Below are 21,034 nucleotides of genomic sequence, written 5' to 3' on the forward strand. Positions count from 1 at the left end.
GTAGTGTGAGGGGGAGGGGGGGCTCGAAAGTTTTGCAAATCCGTACGCGCACACGTCCGACGGGGACGGAGTGGAAAATCGTCGTCGTCGCCTCCGACGGAAATGCCCGCGAACAGCGCTCGCGGAACACCGGCGCGCACACGCACGCGGGGCGTGTTCCGATTGGTCCCGCCGCCCGTCATGCCCCCTCGGACGGCCCCACCAGTACCTGTGTGTGTAAGCGGTTCCCCCCTCCAACCCATCGGAACCGAAGCGGTGGCGTCGGTGGAGGTGGTGTGGCGGCGGCGGTACCCGACGACGTCGACGGCGACGACTGAATGAGACGACACCGCGCGCCGCCTTCATATAGTCATACGCACCGGTCAAACGTACACGGTCGTTCCGCGTGCGGTTATCGTCCGTTTTTTTTTGGGTTTTTTTCCGTTTTTTATTTTCCATATTTTTTAAAAACAAATAAATTCATCTTCGCACCCCATAGTGGAAACCCAAAAAAAATCGTCGTCGTGAGACAGTGCCCGTGTCGAGTATTATTGTATACGATATTATTAATAATAATATCGCGTTATTATTAGGATCGTCGTTGTCACCTATATATCAATATTACATACACCTTATATTTATATAATTGCTGTATAATATACGCGCAGTGATAATATTATTATTAATTTTTTTATTATAATCGCAATTGTGCCGTTGCCGAGACACATTCTCCGTGCGAGCATCCGTCGCGCGCGCGAGTTCGTCCGTGTTTCCGTCCGTCCGTTAAGCTGGAGGGCTTACCCGCAGTGGCCGGCGGAGAGGGGCTGAGGCTGGCCACGGCCACCAGCGCCCAGTACCGTCGAGTCGACGACGAGTCAAAGCTCGCGCACAAGTTCCACCCGGCCGGGTTCGAATTCTACCGGAACCTGCACAAGTTCCACAACCTGAACAACAACAACAACCACAGCAGTAAGAACAATAACAACAACGACTCGCCGCCCTCAGAGAAGGCGGCTGCCGCGGCCGCTGCAGCCGCGGCCATGATCCTGCAACAGCACCACCGGATCGGCGGTCTGCTGGCCGGACGGCGGTCGTCGTCATGCGACGTCACCGCCGCCACAGCCGCGGCCACGGACCAGCAGCCGCTCGATCTCAGCTCGCTGTCCGTGCCCAAGTACAACAACGGTGGCCGGGCGCATCCGTACTTTGCGCACCACCACCACAACAGCCATCACAACCGGGTGGCCGGCGGACACCAGCCGTCGTCCGCAAAGTCGACGGTGCCATCGCCGCCCCCGATGGCCCTGATGCGCGCCGTCCACGCGGCCGTTGGTTCGTCGTCCGACGACGATGACGACGACGACGACAACGAAGACGACGAAGACGACGAACGCGGAAGCATCGGCGGCAGGAGGAGTCGTGGCGATCAGTCGTCGCCGCTGCCGCCGCCCACGCCCAACGAAAACGGTAAGGCTCGACATAATATTATGATATCGACCTGCTCGATTGTACATTTTTTATAATATTCGAAAGTGTTTCCAGTGCTTGAATTGAGAGGGACAAGGGGACTACGAAATCCCTCTTATTTTTATAAAATATTTATGCGTGTCCCTTCGAATTAAATCCCAATAATCAATAAGGCATTTAAATATTCAATTACCCACAATTTTTTTTTACACTGCACCCCCTTTCTTTTTTGTTCCCAATTCAAGTACTGAGTATTCCTCGCCGTTATCGTTGCGTCTTTATGAATTTTCAGAAAATTATATATTTTAATATACGTATTGTAAGTACCTACATATTTATCCACTTTTTTTGGACCCTAGGCAACCGCCTATCCCGCACACCTGTCAATAATTATTTCGTATAAGCAAATTTACGATCGACTTTACGCCATATTCGGAATGGTCGTCGCACGTCTTTTACGATATTTTGAACGAGAGCACTTCGACGATATTATTATAATTAGCGATCATTTAGATACGACATGTCAATTAGTCATGGCTTAATGGTTTATATCGATAATCCGATGCCCACAGGTCTGTCTGGATAGTTATTTCCGGTCAATGAATAATATCATCATGTTTTCCCGAATTCGTCAATCGCTTTTACAGTTTTACGTCATAGTAGGCATAATATTATAATCATAATTATACACCGTAGTCGTGGTAATATGATGAGATACCTGTTCGATTATGATATGAGATGCAACGAAACAATTGGCTGTTACCTAATTATCTCTGCAACTGTGTCCTTTTTAATTAAACAATTATTATTATAACATACTATTATTGTATTCCTTCTAAACGCGCCTGCAAGGACATGTAATTTCATAATAATTATTGGAAATCGTTATGGAAAATTATGCATTAGAATCGACTGATATTTATGCCGGTTGATATTCTGTATAATATTTTTCCCACAACCTCTTTATCTCCAACTCGACAGTCATATTATGCAATGATTAATAATGTTGTATACTAGTTCTTCGACGACTTAATTTTGGAAACGAATTCAATGGGAATTTGGGTGTATACTATGCACTTGCACTATTACATTCTATTGAATAATCCGATAAAGAATGCGCAAACTGCCGTTTGATCCTGGTGAAAATTAAATTAAATAGGTACTTAAGATTAAAAAAAATTGCATTTCGCAGAAATTATATATTTACGAGATACGGGTTTGAATGTAATCATTGCAAGCCCGTCTACGTTTCCCAAATTCAAGATACAAAATTAGAATAATATACCTAAACGAGATTGATAGATTATTTGAGACGGCACGTGTACGTAAACTGTGAAATTACGATTAGATTTGATATGACGTTAGAAAATTAATTTACTCTTGGCCTTAAATTAAAACTAATAATATTATTTTTAAAACTTCTTATATATAAGGGATAGGAACATTGAGATCCAATTAATTAAATAATACTCAATTTATTTTCATATAATAAATTAATAACAACGTAATTTATAAATAATATTTTTTGAGCGTAATGTTACATTTTTTTTATCGAATTTCCTTTTTATGCATAATTAAATTACGTAGGTAAATTATTTTAAATTATTTCGTAACCTTAAAGTATATAAAAACAGGATATATTATTTATTTTTATATTATAACTTAAATGTATCAAATAAATTGATTGATTAAACATCTTAATATGATTTTTTTATAATATGAATAAATATAAAATATATAAACCATTAATATTAGTGCGTATATTAGTTGATAGTTTGTTAACTTCATAATAATTAATAACCATTGTATTATTACCTTTTGAATGTGCATTTGATTTCTTGAAATATTAGTTAAATCTGAATGCATACACTTATTTCTTAATGCAGTCAAACATATTTTATGAAGCATAATGATTTAATGTATAGCCGTAAAGATATATGCATATTATTATATATTTATATTTAATGTTGTATATTTTTAATATCTTCTATAAAAAAATAAATAAAATAGGAATCAGTCCTGTTTACGTATTTTATATAATTAGTTTGATCATTATAATTCATAATCTATACAACAAAACAGTACTATTTCACTTATAAAACAGTTTTGTATATGATATAACATTTCTTTAGTTTAATTATTATTCAAATTTTGTCCGAGGCAGTTAAAAATCTCATTAATTACCATGTTTCTTTATGTTATACCATCATATTTATTTGCATTTCATGTATGAGTTATTACTTTACGGTTCACCTGTTTTCATTTTATCATTATAAATTCTTATGTAGATACACACACAGGAAAATAGGTAATTATATGCATTTTTATCTCGTGCGCAGATTGTGTGAATTACAAACATCCATCATAAAATAATCTTGCACATATCGTATTTAAATCCATGAAATGCGTTCTTATTATAATAGAAACGAATAATATAGTTGTTATACTACAAAACAATAAAAAAAAAATATATATATGTTTATTTTTCGCTCATGTTCTTTAACGCGATTCTCAGTAAAAACTAGAAAATATAATATAATTGCGAAACGAACAAAGCCCGCGTGTGCAATACGTGTAGCTTCAGTTTCGCTCCGTTTTTTTTTATTTTCGTTTCATCGGGCAACGTTTCCTACAAATTATAAAACTATTAAACTCTACTTATATTATACTTGTGGGCCCGGTTTACATTTTACGTGGTTATCGCTATATTATGTTTATAAGTAGGTACCCGGTTATATTACTATAGTGGTTATGAATTCCGTCTAAGACATAATTATTGTAATTTATAGGCGTATAATAAAATGTTGAATTATTGCAGTTAGCTAGGTACACTACGCGGGTGTACAGCATTTTAAAAAAACGCCACCCGAGAGGAATTTATACTAATTGCCAATCGCAATTACCACAGGTTAACCGCGTTGGTGACCGTTAACATCGTAATATCAAATCGATTAACCGTATTATCGAAGCTGGTTTTTTTGAAAATTTTCAGATAGTTTTCCTGTAGTTTCCACGCAATGAAAATTACACTGGAGTGACTTATTTTTTGAAGACCACGGTCCACGGTCGTGCTCTAATAAGGAAACGAAATTTAAATGTCATAAACCATCAGTATTAATGTATCGGAATAAAAACAGATATTTGGGCTCTGTAATACTAACAATTTCAATCGAAAATTGTATTAATTACTATGTCTGTTGGGAATACATGGTTTTTCAAACCGGCCAACCACTATTTAGTTTCTGTATATGGTGAGCTTTTTACAAATCACGTACATATATTTTGTACCGGGTACCGCTTAGGCGGAGATCCTGTAAAATGTTCGGAGGTGAGGGTTTATTCTCCCGTCTTACCGTTACAATATTTTACTTTTTTATAGTACTGCTTGTTATGATAACAAAACCGACCAAACTGAACAGAATAAATAAAATATTTTGCGGAACTAGAACATTACTTTTTTTTAAACTACCGTCTTCCATAGATTATGGTATAGTTCGTGTACCTACTAAAACCATTAAACTACCAAGATGATTTGATTTTTTGTCTAAAGATACATATCTCTTTTGATGAATTTTATAAAAACGTGTAAGTACACAGAATGAAAAAGAAGAAGAAATAAATATCAATTTAAAACCAATAGAGCCCTGCACTCAGAATCTAAAATAATAGTATGCGTAAATTTAACTTAGACGTGCAAAATATTTCAAAATAATCAAATATTTAATTATTGTAGCTTCGACTTCGAATTAATTATATGGGAGGCTAAGCCGTAACCCCCTCCGCCTGATCTTGGGCTACCGCAGTTTGTATTCATTACAAAATTGTCATGAGATACAGTGCTATAATATAATAACCCGCGAGATAGACGCGAAGGAGCCATAATATTACTATAATCCTTTTAGGTACAACTGTATTTTACTATTTATATATTATATAAGTGCATCCCTGGTCACGAGCTCGTATCGATGATAATGTATCGCACGCGTCCTTTCCGTGTGTAGGTCTATACCCCTTTCGGTATACCTATGGTACGATTGCAGCACCGCGGACGGAGAGCGGATAAAAAAAAAAAGGAAAGAGGTATAGGTAACACAAGTATAGTTATCCGGAAGGGTCGCGCCTCCTGGTTTTTTTTTCCCCCGTTTTGTTTTCCGACGGCTCGCGTCCGCGTAACCCCATCCGGCATCCACCCCCCCATCATCATCATCATCACCGCCGACGACGACGTCGTCATCCCCGTGCGCCGTCGGTTAGGTCTGCGGGTCCGAATCCCGTGCGCGGATTGTACGGTGTAACGGGTTGGGCACGAGGGCTACTTTGTTCGGGAGGGCACACTTCCGCGTCCCCCGCCCGCCCGGCGGTGTAGTACCCATTATTATTGTTACTTTATATCGCTCGCGCGCGCCGTGTAATATTTACACGGTGACTCTCGGGCCGGCGGTCGTGCCCGTGCGCCGCCGCCGCGTCCCCCGGACAGATGTTTATAATAATGGTACCTATACATAATGCACACACCGTCGTCGTGTGTCTACCTCGGCTCGAGCGAGGCTCGTAAATTCCCCCGCTCGAGCCAAAACTATAAAATAATAATAATAATACAATATCCTACCAAAAAAACAATAACGATTAAAAAATAAAACAGCGCGCGTGTCGGCGTTTTTCTAGAGACAATCGGACGAGAAAACCGAACGTCCCGTCGAGTGTAATATGAAAACAAAAATTCACACACACACACACACATACAGGTTTGATCCATCCAGCAGTGGACCTGAATTATGCGCGAGCGTTGAATTTAGTAAAACTACGTTTTTGACCCTCCTAGGGTGTAAACGAAAAAGTATTACATATTATTAGATTTTTCGGTTTTCGTTTAGTTTTTTGTCCGACAGAATTATCGGCCTACAATAATATATCAACATTACACAGTATTAGTAACAGTGTTATCAGTTATCACCTACAAGTTGAACTTTGTGGATTTGGGAATCGCGTGTAACTGCCATAAGAAGTATATAATACATCATGCCTACACGTGTACGATGTCTCTTCGCGATATTGTTCGATATCAACCGTCGTTTGTTTGATTGCATGATTTTCCAGTAAATTATATTATCTAGCGTATAATGACGACTCATTTAATATTATGTTATATTTTCCCTTTGACGCTATAATATAGGTATTATGCAGGTATATCGTTTTAAATAATATAAACTATAAAGTAACCGTATCGAGAAAACGTCTAGGTGTGCTATTCAAAGCGTTTTTATTATTTGAAGATAATTGTAATTTATAAGCCATTATTATTATTATTTTTACTGGTAAAAACCTATTGCAAATAATGAACTCGCAAAATTAGAAGATACATTGATAATTACTTATTAGTAATTAGTATCGTTCTCGCTGTAGTGAGTAGTGACTAATTTATTGTGTACTAAGTATACATTGACGTCCGAGGTATTGACGTCATAATTTGTTTTATATAAGATCATCTACCTCATTTTTTTGAACCTTTATATAATTATGCATTTTTTATATCATTATTAAAACCGTGTTTATTACTCAATTAAAAATTTAAATTCCATGTTTTTTTATTGCCATGCCATTAATTCCATAATTGGATATAGGCACCACCGCGTAGTTAAAGGAAAATTACTCGAAACAAAAGGGAACAATAACGTACAACCTCTGTAACACAGTAGTCTTTTAATTTTATGCAAATAACACGTTAGCATATTATGACCTAGTGCCGTTAATTTCGGTGATACCCTGTCCTATCTGCACCGCCGATCTCAAGGAATTTCCGTTTTAAGACTTGCATAAGACATAATGAGATATCATGGTTATAAAAATGAAAAATTGAATAATGTCTAAAGTAATCATCTACAGAAACAATGAGTTCACACATTTTGTAGGCATAAATAAAATAATATGCTTGTCTATCTCAGCCGATGGACGATATACTTTCATTGAACAGCCGTGTAGTTAATTATGTAAAAACAAAAGATAAAAAGTGTTAAGGAGGAATAAAATAAGGTTTCGTCCTTGATTGTGAAATATTTTGTTATCCGAACACGTGAACAATCGCATTTACGGTGTAATGACGTATATCCATCAAAACTCAAAGAAATGACTATTCTGTACAGGCAGTGTAGCTTGGTATACATCGTAACACATTAGAACAAGGACTAGTAAAATTACCATATAATATCGTATACCTACATCCAACATTTTATGTTAATGTCTAAATGCATCAAATCGGTTTTTAATTGACCTCTCCTTCGAGTACAATAATTATAAGTGCATTATCTCACGCTCCCACTGAACCCGGACAAGTGCCAATAATAATAACTAAAAATCGGTGGCGCCTCTTCTCCCAAGATCCCTGTAGATTGCACCCCGGGCCCACGACGTTTAAATGCATTCACATAATATTTGTATACCACCTGTTGATACGTCAATTTAACAGGTTTGCTATCAGATTTTAGTCAGAAGATGTTAAAATATATTATGTGTATTTTAATACAACCTTATACAATCGTATTCAGAGATAAATATCGCTGTATAAATATACATATACGGTTTCGCCGAATGACTGTGTCGGTATTGTTTCGTTCTCACGACAAAGCCTGGGGCGTTAAAGTCACTTTTCCGAAAAATCTAAATTGGACTCGCACTCGGTCGTACAGGAGACAGAAGGGTGGTATGTGTATAAGAATGGGAAAAAACCTAGTAAAATAATGGGAAATAAAAAGAAATAAATTAAATGTACTGAGAAAGAGCGAGAGACGGCCGGCGTCCACATTATGAATACGTTATTATTATATATAAGAAAAAAGAAGTGCCCAGTTAAAAGCCCAGAAGCTAAAACGTATTATTTCTACTCCGGTAATGACTCGGCACAATTTGTTAGTTCGGAATTAGCTTCTCCTTTCATACATACACGCACACACACACATACTCACATCATACTACACGTGTGTAAGGCCTTCGTAGTTATCAATAATGAATACAGTATATATAAGAAGACGAACGTCTTAGAAAGAGCAACACAGAAAAAATAAAAATGCATTAAGAATATTATTTGTCATCGATTGTGTGACTCGTGCAAGAATGCCGGCGATATATGTAATCCGTTTCGGGTAATTATTCTTTTGTTAGTAAAATGCGTTCTTTATTGGTGTCTCGACCAATGGCCGACATGGACAATAATATCATTCCACATGCGGTTTTTTCTCAATTCCATTATTATTATATTATAATGTATGTATTCAGATTGATGTCGTGACACAAAAGAAAACTAAGGAGAGAAATCTGTACAAAGAAAAAAATCAAATTTGGTATTTAAATCTTTTAAAATTAGTTGATAATAATTTATAACTTACAAACATTCACGTCGAACTAGAAATACTGCAAATTAATATTTACCGTTTACTTGTAATTTAATATTTAATACTTTTTGCCATGTGCTATGAGTATAAAAAGCGTTGATATATTTTAGTCATAAATTATTAATAAAATAGCATCCATAAGCTATTGAAAAGAATCTCGTTGTTGTTTCAATTTGCATTGTTGCAAAATAATTATAATTATTCGTGAATAAAACATTATTTAGAAAGTCCTTGTAATTAGCGTAATCAATGTCAAACAATAATAATAAAACGTATAGATAGTACAGGTTGAAGTACGAGCACCATAGTTTTTGGTTTGGTGGCTCGGGTGTTTATCTCTGGGTAGTCTCGTCCGACAGTTTTGAAATACGTACCTACTGCAAACGACGCGCGTGGGTAAACAAAATATTATATTATGGGATTTGAACACTGGGGTCGAAAGGCGATCCGAGTTGAGCGGAAAAAAAAATTAAGCGTATAAAAGAATAAAAACGTTTCAACTCTCTAGTACGAGATGCGGGTGTACCTCCACCTACAATCGCGGAGTATCGTCGGGTGGCCGTCGCCACCACTCTGTATGTATATGTTCACGCGTCTACTATCGACTATACTATCCTTATAATATGATGTTATATAATAATATTATTATACCTATACATGACGACAGTCGTGGTCTCGCGCGGACTCGTCGCCCCCGTCGTTTCCGCACCTGCCCCACCGCGCACCGGTCGTCTTCTGTTAATAATAATAATAATTGCCAACGTGCTCGTCCGTCCCGCCACTAAACACACACACTCACATACTCACTATGTGTATTATAGTACGGCACTGCAACGGTAGGATATAGGTAAGTATTAAGTAATATATTATAATAATAATATTGTGTAGATATACGTCTATGTGTGAGCGCCCAACTACCGCGCATAATAATAATAATAATAATAATAATAAAAAAGTATACTTCCTCGGGCGGCAACACGCATGTACTGCGAGACGACACGGTGTGAACAAGTTACCCGCGGCGGCGGCGCACCGTTTCAATTTGTCCAATTATCGCGCAAGGGATTAATCACCGCCGCCGCCGCCGCAATGTGTAAAGCATCATCGTCGTAGATATACGTTTGGTGGTCGTTTGTCAAACGCGTATAAAGAGTGGAAAGGAAAAAATAAATATACATGGGTATAATATACGCACATTATATGCGCGTACAGCAACCGTAATATATTTAAAAAATAACCACACGATCTGGCGGTGGCGGCGGCGGGAAGATTGGCTGGGCCCCCGAGGCCGGCGACCGGCACCTAGGAATGTTTTTTATTTTATTTTTCAGTATAGGTACCTATATGATATAATATACCCATAATACGTTAAGAGTGTTACGACGGCGACCGATGATGCCGCCGCGTTGCATGTAAATCGGTTCGCGGCCCGACGACGTCTACGTCTTCATTACTGACCGCGTGCGCACTCGATATAATATATGATAATAATAATAATAATAATATGATATACCGACGACGACGAGACTAGAGCTATAATGTGTAGTGCCTACAGTACTATTATTATACATAGATGTACTATGTGTGCAGTGTATAATACATACCTATATATATATATTTATATATATCGGTACGTACGCTCGCGCGACCGCCGAGACAGGTGCGCTCAATCAAAACGAAAGAGTAAAAATATTATATATTATAAACGCTTCTTCTCCGCGCGCGTCTAGAGTTCCTCACTTTTACAAATTTCAAAATCTGTACTACGCCTATTTCGTACAATAATAGCCGGTATACGACCGACTGCTAAACGGTTTTGTGTGTATGTCTAGGTAATATACGCGCGGCCTGAAAACGAAATTAAGTGTCGGTGGTTATAGTATTATGTATGTATGAAGGTGTATAATATATAGGTATGCACCAACATCAAACGCTATTACTTTCCCGCCGCCACTGTAGTTGACCATCGGTGTCATTATTTTTCTATACATGCTCGCCACGAGTAAAATTAGTCCTAAGAATAATAATATCTATAGACGGCTCACCGTGTAATAATATTATTATTATCTCTATCGCGAATATAACACTACTTATATATTATTATTACATATACTCGTATCATATCCCACCCGATACGCCTGCAAAACCAACTATATCACAATATATTACCTACACACTTTATATTATAGGTACGTGCGAAATTTGTTACCTCGGTGTTTTTTCCTCGACATTCAACTTATATTTATATAATATTGAATATGTACCCATAAACCTACTACGCTCGCGATTCGATGATATCATTATTTTTATCAAATATTTGTGATGTTTGTGTAACCTCTATTTTTCCATTGTATTTGAATATATAGTTGTAACTCATTAAACATACATAGATAGTGCGCGCCTTACCTTATTATATTCACATAATATGATGTGTGTATTCCCTTGAACGTGACTATAGGATTTATAGGGCCAGCGGGACGCTTTCAGCGTTCGAAAAGTGAATTCGAGTTCGAATGCTTGACACACATAGTGACGAAAACCACAACAATAAACGAGATCCTACCGAGAGAAGTATTACCGGGCCCGGGATAGAGACAAAAGCGATTATTGTATGGATATGTCTAGGGAGTCTCGAAATGAAGTCAAGGTCTCTGTAGTGGAATTTATTGCTGCGAATTTCGGTGCCACCCGGTAGCTCATGCGTGTATATAATATATTATTATTGTATATAATATATTTATACATGTACGTTGACGACGGCGGCGGTCTGATATGTAAAAAAAAAAGCATTAAGATGGACAAAAAAAAAACACACACTATTATACCGAGCGTTAGGAATTCATTAGCGGCGAGATAGAAAGGGTCCGAAAGAAATCCTTGGTCTTAATTGTGTATAAAAGCGTCTGTGGATATAATATATGGAAACCGGCGCGTAATTAGAATAGACGAAAATTGTATTTTAATAATAATAGTTGATAATAATAATAACAACCGCGGTAGCCCCGGAAGAATGAAAAAGTGTTTAGAGAGAAGGCCATTAGTTATTCATGGCTGACACGCGGGGCTGAATCATGCGTTATTAAAAAAAAAAAGAACCCGAAAGAAAGAGAGGTAAAGAAATAATATCGTATTGCTTAACGACGAAATATTCTTTACATATATATGCTTCAAACCCATTCTGTTTCTCATTAAAATATCATTAGACCGAACGAGTGTGTGCCTTTCGATTCTCTCCCCACCTCCCCTCAAACTTTGGGACCCCGCTAATGACACACACACGACTCTGTGCATGATTATTAATCTTCCCCACTCTTATAAACTAGATAAGTAAAAGTCTATAATGCTGTAATGGTCAGTTGTTGCGGTTTTATTTTTTTGCCCTCCTTATACTTTATTATAACTTCGAAAATATGATTCCGATAACCGTTCAGGAAATTAAATATTCAATAGGTACCCAATAGATATAAAAAATTCAAACAAAATAGTTAAAATATTTTAATTTAACAAAATTCCATAGGTACCATAATACCTATAAAATAATTATTTTATGTCTGTGTTGAATAATATAATATGATAACACGTATAGGTAGGTGCATGATTTAATGGGTTAAACATATTATATGGTGACGTCAACACATTTGATTCATCTCGTGAATACCGGATGACTATTACCTGTATACGAATGACTCAAATACCTACCGAAATATTAAGTACGAGACAGAATTAAAACATTTAATCGGTATATCATATAATATACACGGTATTAGTTGTATGTATATTATATTTTATTCTGTGAAACTGTCGTTCACCTTGTTTTCTCGTTTGCATAGTTTCTCTTTAAAATAGTGTGTGAAATCTGGTCTGCGTGTATACAACGTTTAATATTATAGTGTTATTATAATATATATTTTTATTTCTTTAATATTATAATATTATGTTTCATTTCTTTTTTTTCTTTTTTAGACACTTCAGACCGACTGATGAACCTCGAACACAAATTCTACTGTCGAGATGGTGAGTTTTAAAATTCTATATTTTCATTTTTCATACACAAGCATATACATGTCATATCTGCATTATATCATACAACAATACATGACGTAGAATGTACACTGTGCATCACTGCAGCGGTGTTTATAGTTCCCTCCTTTTTATTTTTTTCATTTCGCCAAACATAATTATGTCTGTGTTCTTGTACCATCGGCGGTGACCTTGGCATTTTTATTACCGTTGCGGTCGAAAAATATCAAAGATATTTTTACGGCTATTAGGCCTCATCTTAGAGTATACTGCTTCTAAAACGTGTTTGCTCGAGGTAAAAATGATAGCTCTCGGGTGCAGAAAACTGGCGCCAACGCACCACCACCGCCACCACCACCCTTCTAGCGACTACCTGTAAAACGTTGGCCCAGGTTAGTGTATTGTGTCTAGATATAATATAATATTGTTTTTATTATATGTATATAATATAATAAACGTTGGTGTATGCATTGTGTAAGAATATTATTATAAGAGTGTTTGGTGCCGATTTTTTCTTTTTTTTTTACTGGAGAATCGGTACAAGTAAAAGGATTAACTCCGTGGGAAACACGGCACAGATTAATGAGAGTCTATTAGAGGTCTATGGAATAAAAAAAATAATAAAAAAATAAAAAAAAAATAATGAAATAATGAAGTAGTAGCTTCGTGTATTGTTTTCGACTGGACCGCAGACGACGAATCGTGATAGACGACCGAATGATATTTGACAATGGAATTTGGCATTGTGGTACGGAATTAAAAATAAAAAACAAAACAAAAAATTGAAACATTTTTAGGCTCCGAATTTCACGCTCATTATTAGCAATAAACGGTTGTGTATTATAATGTTATAATATGTTACTTTCACTCTCCGTCTTAATAATTTTGTTCAATAAAACCGATATATTTTCTACTCTCGTTAAGAACCGTGGTCGATATTTTTGTTGTCTTTCGAAATTTTAACAATCGGTCATTTCTAGTATCCCAAATCGTAAAAACATATACCTATATTTATGTTGATCTAATTAGATTATCGTGATCTTCCGTATAAGACAAATTGCGTTATTAAACCGAAACGGTCCAGCATTGAGCACGAGTTAATGGTTTCGGTATGTCACGAACTTCTCGGGAGGTGGTGGTTCGTCTGCTTTCTTTCCGGCTTCCCCGTATTAAAGTAATGAACCGAAACCAGAATACTAGTGATTTTATTGTACTCGGCTAATTTAAATCGTCCAAAATGCATGTTACGGAATATTTTAATGAAACGAATATGTATCGGACTGCCTATACCACAGGGGTACCTATGTAAATCAAAAATTACAAAATTAGTGTTTTTGTTATGTATCTTTGAATTATATTATATAAATCCAATAAGATAAAAATGTAAAATGACTTGCACTACTGTTGAAATAACTGAAACCTGAACTGGCTCGTTCTCATTAATCATGTCTTATACAGACAAGCGTAAATCTAATTTAATTTTAAATTACTTCTTTTTATATGGATATAAAGTTCTATGCGATTTTATTCCTAGTAATAAATGTGTATGTAGTATAATGTACATAAAAACGCGTAAATGCACACGTTGTTTTTATTCCGAATAAGATTACGATTCAGATAGCGTAGTTTTTTTGCATGCAGAAATTCAATATCGGAAACGAGTAAGTGCCTACTAGGTATCTACATGAATGTTGCTGCTCTTGATTATCAGATATGCAAATGTATGGTATATTGCGAGTAACAGCGAAAGAATAATTAATGTTATTATTCTGGTGGGAGTAGTTAGAGTTATATTCATAAAAATACTTATTTCGGGTTTGATGTATTTCTTTGAGTCGGAAATAAAAAAGATGGAAAAGAAGCGATGATAAATTATTATAATAATACGTAGGTATACGTAGGTATACGGAAAATATGATAATTAACAAGAACTATATAATGTAAAATAAAATCGTTACTGGACCACGTCGAACAAAAACAGTTTCTTAACCAGACTAGGAAATTCTTCAATAAATTCTTGTAAACGGACAATTCTTTCTTTTTTTCCTCCCTGCAACAATATAATTCCCATTCATGTATGCGCATTTTGTTGACAATTTCCTACTCGTTCTTGCAGTCTGGTCACGTTTTTTTACACAACTGCATTAAAGCCGGTACCCCCCAGACTGGTCCTAGACGGGTATTTTATTTTCCCTACCTTATTTTGTAGTTTTGTACACTCATCTTCAATCCGAGCACACCGATTCAAAGAACTATTGCACGTGCTGCAACTGCTATTGTAAAACAGACAATTTCGTTGCACACATCGGTTGAAAACGCGATAGTACACATGTATATTTTATAGTTCATGATGTGAACAACGTGTAATTAAATGGAGAATAGTTATGTAAATAAACGGAAAACATAAAAAATAAAATAATCAAAACCGCGTGTATCGTTACAATATTAATGTAAATCAGTTGTTGTTTGTGTTGTTAAGAATTGAATAATTTAAAATACTTGAGTTATTTGTCTTGCACGAGCCCGGTAGTAATTTTTTATCGAGTAAATCGTTAGAAAACATATTATTATACTTGCTCAGAATTTGAAGTACATATTTTGATGAGTGTTAGAGAAATGGTAGTTATAAAATGGTACGAATATTTAAGATTATATTGACAGAATTGAAAATTACAATAAATGTATTATATTTTATTAAGTAAGTAAAATACTAGTAATAACTCACTGCTAAGCAAATATAATAATATGTTTTCTAACGATTTACCCGATAAAATACGCCGGACTCGCGGAAGATAAATAACTAAAATATTTTAAATTATTCAATTCTTAACATTGCAACGCAAACAACTGATTTACATTAATATTGTACAGTTATACGATACTCGAGCAATTTTGATTATTTTTTATGTTTTCCTTTTATTCACATCATAACTATTCTTTATGTATAGTTAAATAGTAATAACTTATTTCTTATTACTCTAATATACCCTTTTTATATTAGTATATTACTGATGATCCATCAATGATGAATTTAATTATACATGTAAGAATTATGATTATTTTTGAATGTCTATCAATTATTTTTTATTGATTGCTTATTTTAATAATATTTGTTTTACAAACAAACTTACCTATTTAATATTTGTCAAGCACAGATCGCGTATACGCCTCATATGATTACATACCATTATAGTACCTAGGTATATAGTTATTCGTTTCCACGCCGACAAACAAATTTAACCAAGTATAGGTACTCGATTAATGTTAATGCTTAATGTTCAGAAAAATGTTTCCATCCGCTTAACCCGAAACACAACATAACTCATACATTACATCGGAATGGCCCCGAACAAAATTTCGTCCGCCACAACGTTCCCCCAACGTTTACATTATGAAATCGTTGAAAAAATATTTTCAAAAAAATCGTATCTAACAATATGGCTCTGTGTCGTCGCATCGGGGTGCGGTTTGTTTGCACGCAAACCACGGGACTTGAAAATCACCAGTTTCGCGGCGGATAGTCATCATCGTCGGAGGCGTCGTTTCCAAGCGTATATGCGCTTTCACCTGGATATCGTCTGCGACGAGTGCGCGCGCGCCGACTGTAATAATAATTCGCTCCGCATCAATCATAACGCACGCGCGTTCAAAAATTCAACAAGGGCGGCGGCGCGTCGGCGGCGAACCCAATAATAATAGCTCCTCGTCCATTTCCATATTAACGAAACGACCGGCGGCTAACCCCTCACGTGAAAATATATTGCTTCAATTTCCTTTTCGTTTTTCCTCCTTTACAATCTATATATTTGTATGTGTGTGTGTGTGTGCAATATTATGTCAGTGCCTGTGTATACGGTTACAGTATTTGGCTCCTAAATATATCAAAGTCGGTTTTTTCACCTTAAATCTATTAGACCGTTGCCGCCTCCCGCGTATAGGTTTCGTATTTCTCTTTTTTTCGGGTCTGTTTTATATTTATTATTAAAACGCTCGCCCGAGACCCGATGGACGTTTATAAAACGCTTTCGGTTAGCTATAATATAAAGGCCTAGGTACAACCGCGTAGCTACTTTTCGACTATAACGGGACACGAGCTGCCATATTATTGTTATTATTCGTGCAGGGAACATCGCTCGATTATATTGGAGGTATTTCGGGTTGTTTGTTTTTTTTTTCATGTACATTCTTCCCATCTTATACGTCACGGCGTCCATCGATTAAGACGCTGTCTTAATAATATGCAATTAACTTCAGTATATGGGTACCTACGATTTTTTTTTTACTGTATTTTATTTTATTTACTAGATTATCCGTCAATTGTTAAATGCGGAATGTTTCAATTTGTCGGTAAATTACGTCATTGTATATACAATAACTACTATGGTATTAAAATATTTTACATAATATATGCACATTACACACATAATAATTTGCCTATTGGCATTGAAATTGCACTAATTACAAAATGTATTATTATATATAACTATAATAATATATTACCCATATTAAACGTTCATTTTTATTACAAATTAAAACAATTTCTTTGTTAAATAAAGATGCACCCAGTATTTTACTCTGTTTTACTCTAAAACTTACACGACCTTAATAAATAATTGCTAACTTCCGTTGAATGTCAAATAAAAATAATATAAAATTCTATATTATGTAATTCACGCATGAGTCATAGACTCATGGCACACTTTTTATACGAAAAATAGATTTTATAAGGTTTTTAATGCGTTTAAGAGAAACATAATTAAATAATAACGTGATTCTGTTTGAATCTCTATTTCAATATTTTGTTCAAGTCTTTCTCGATCAAAGTATTAATCTATGTAATAATGACATCACAAATAAATAATAATCTATTTTAATTCTTTCCTTTAATGACTCAACATTGCGTTCGTTTTAAACATGTAGGTACTCGTATATTCAGACACCCAAAAACTTTTTCTCTTTATTACCATTTCCTGCAGCGTAGTTGAAAAATATCAAATTCCTTTTGATAGCGGCGAGTAAACCTTTAATATAATTTCGATACCCTTTAACCTAATCCTATTAATTTTTTTTTTTAATTGAATTTTTATTATAAATCCTTCACCCCCGTACCGGATATAAATGAGCTTATGAAAACCCTTAAAAAAAACCCCGTCTGACATATTCATTTGCCAATCATAATACTGACGTGTATTGTATTATCCACCTACTGACAGGTAGGGTTTCATTTATATGACAGCGTTTGCAACGTGTCTATTTTTTTATTTCTGTACCTTGCAATGCAGTAGTACCTACGGTGGGAGGATTATACTGGAAGGTATATAATGTTCATTCTAATCTAGCAAATTTATACAGGGTGTAATGATGCGCAGTTAAGTTTTTATGCCTTCCCTCCAGCAAAAATACCTAAATTTAACGATACTAATTAATGTTTGTCTCGGTTATATTATGCGCTTGCTTGGAAAGTGTAATCTTACGTGAGAAGCATACCTGCATACACTATGCTAAACGTTTTGAATAATGATTCAAAAAAAAAAAATACCCAAATAAATAGTGTAAATATTAAGCGCATAATGTGATGGTAAGGAACAAACTTATATGTATGGTTGAAAAGAGGAACGTGAGACTCCTGCGTCGGCCACCGACTAATTGCCGAATGTGCGCCGCGGTACAAGCTAACGATCTCGTTTGATTGATGTTGCTGCACATTTCAATGTCCTTGCCGGTCTATGTGTGTATACATTATTATCATTATTATAACTATTATTATTATTATTATTATTATTATTATTATTATATACGTACGAATAATATTCGGTCTCGAAAGAAAGAAAAACGCCGCAGTAAGAATGAACTGGACGACCTCTGAAAATCGAATAACGCATACGCAAGAGCTAAAAACTACACGGAGCCCGTGTGTGTATCATTTTATTAGAAAACAGTCAGGATTTGTAGTGCATACAGCCGGCGGGCCGGGATGGAAACGCCCCGGAGCGACTCCGGAACAGAAAATTTAATAATAAAAATAAGTCAAACACGGTGCAGAAATTGTATTCGGGAGGAGTTCTGGGAATTCTGTTTGTTTTACTACCACCCCCGCCCGAGGCCTTTGCCTTTGTGTAAACACCAATATCGTCAATGCCTTTGCCGCTGTATGTGCTTATTCGACGGTGAAAAACGCGGAAAAAATTGTCAAGGAAAAAAAACACGTACCGAGTTTTTTACAGGTCACTGCGATTACACGGGTTTTCTCTATCTCTCTATCTGTATTTTTCACTTGGAATTTCTCGAACCGTAAAGCTTGCGTTAAAAAACACCTACGCGTGCTTTCGTGTCGGAAGAGCACACCCCCGTGTCCGGTGACGAATCTCCCGTCGTCGCGTAATCGACCAAGACGCGGCCGATTAAACGAACCGTTGCCTGTGACAATGTATCGAATTACCTCACATGGAAAATAATAATCCGTCTTCCTAACTAATAATGATATCACAAACGAATCGCATGCGCGGTCGAGCCGAAAATTGTAACTGTACAATATTACATTTTTACTTGCAAAAGTCTAACCCGTCATATATGAAGACAAGAAAATCATTAATTACAATTTCAATTAAAACTATATTGAGTAAATTGTGTATAAGGATACCTACCTCACATTATTGGCTTTTTTTAGGTTAAATTGCATTTAAAGTAAAAGACCATTCAGTGTAGTACTTTTATTATATGTATTTTTATTACAAACTATTAGTTAGTTGAGAAACTATTAAAAAATCAATAAATGTGTTTGGTTTTTATTACCAAGAATTAGGATCAGTGTGTTATTATTGTTATAAAAAAAATACGTTTGTCCTTTGTTTGACAGTTTCAAACGTTGTTGTTAATTCAATACTAGGAATAATGGAAAAAATAAATAGGTAGTAGAAAAGAAATAAGACGATGTTATCTGGGTTGTATTTTTTTCCTGGATTATATAAATACGAAAACATGTTTAAGTTATTCATTCTTTATTCGTCAAAATTGTCAGGTGTTTGCGAATCCAATACCCACGAGTATTTTGTCGTCATATATACATAACTGAACACATACATACCCACCCATGGATAAAACCGGCAATTTCTCTTTTGGAAACTGATCATCCATACGGGAACATTTCTTTTTTTTGTGAAAAAAAATCAATCGCAAACAATAACCGTAGAAAAAATTAACACTACCTTTGCGTGATATAAAAATAAAACCGTGAGAACTCGTTTTTTTACTAAAAAACCAACCCCAAAATATATTCCTAACTTGAGTAAAAAAAAAATAATATATACGTGTATATAGGTACCGTTGAATTAATAATAATAATAAAAAAATATTTCTAACCTGAATTAAACGATTCCCCCTTTACAAAAAAAAATCTGTACACTATTTAAGTAGGGACATTTTTTCGTGGGAATTACTGTTTTTTGCGTAATACTGGATATTTTTTATACCTTAAAACACGCCGCCGTTTTTTTCTGTTTCTGAGGGAGATTGACCCCCTACCATAGTATACGTAGGTACGAAATAACTTGGTTTTAGGGTTAAAAAGATAAGTGGTTCCGGATTTTTTTTTTTGTCAAGTCCCCTAATTTTTTTTTTATAAAAACCAAAAAATCGGAAGGTATTGTTCGCGACGGTATTTCGCGTAACAGGAAAATATAAAATATCATTAAATACGTTCAATATCAGCTGTTTGCCATTATTAATGCGTGAGACCATTTTTTTCGTTTTTCTTGTATCTTTATACATCCGTATTCCGTATACTATTATAAATAAATTATAATCATCTATCCATTGATTAACTTTAATGGAAAACGACTACATTACATACTGAAGTGTTGTGGTGTGATTGATTTTATTTTTAGGTTATTACAACAAGCATTACGTTAAAAATAAACGCTTAACAGATATAAAATAGGTATATATTATACTATATAGTTACCTATAGCGAAATATAACAAAAATAGTTTTAAAAATAAAAAACGATATACACTCGCTAACGGAAATTGTGTACCCCAACGCCATTTGTTCGATTCCGTTAATAAAAATTACCAATGATAGACGGTACCCTATTAACATATTGTGTAACCCTTCCCGACTAAAACAGCCATTTTATTCGATCCCTATTTTTTCGTACTCAATGTATAGAGACCCTGTACATAAAA

The 21,034-nt window shown here is 35.5% G+C and overlaps 1 protein-coding gene across 1 annotated transcript in view; it reads left to right on the top strand.

Moving 5' to 3' along the window:
* Window positions 1–330: 330 nt before the first annotated feature.
* LOC111039969 (POU domain protein 2-like) overlaps window positions 331–21,034 on the top strand; it is a 39,839-nt gene continuing 19,135 nt past the window's right edge. Inside the window, exons 1-2 of the mRNA XM_022323657.1 lie at window positions 331–1,446; window positions 12,795–12,845. Of these exons, the coding sequence (XP_022179349.1) occupies window positions 1,020–1,446; window positions 12,795–12,845 (478 nt within the window). The 5' untranslated portion in view covers window positions 331–1,019. The remainder of the gene's footprint in view (window positions 1,447–12,794; window positions 12,846–21,034) is intronic.

Source organism: Myzus persicae, unplaced genomic scaffold (assembly GCF_001856785.1).
Source record: "Myzus persicae strain clone G006 unplaced genomic scaffold, MPER_G0061.0, whole genome shotgun sequence".
Classification (NCBI taxonomy): domain Eukaryota; kingdom Metazoa; phylum Arthropoda; class Insecta; order Hemiptera; family Aphididae; genus Myzus; species Myzus persicae.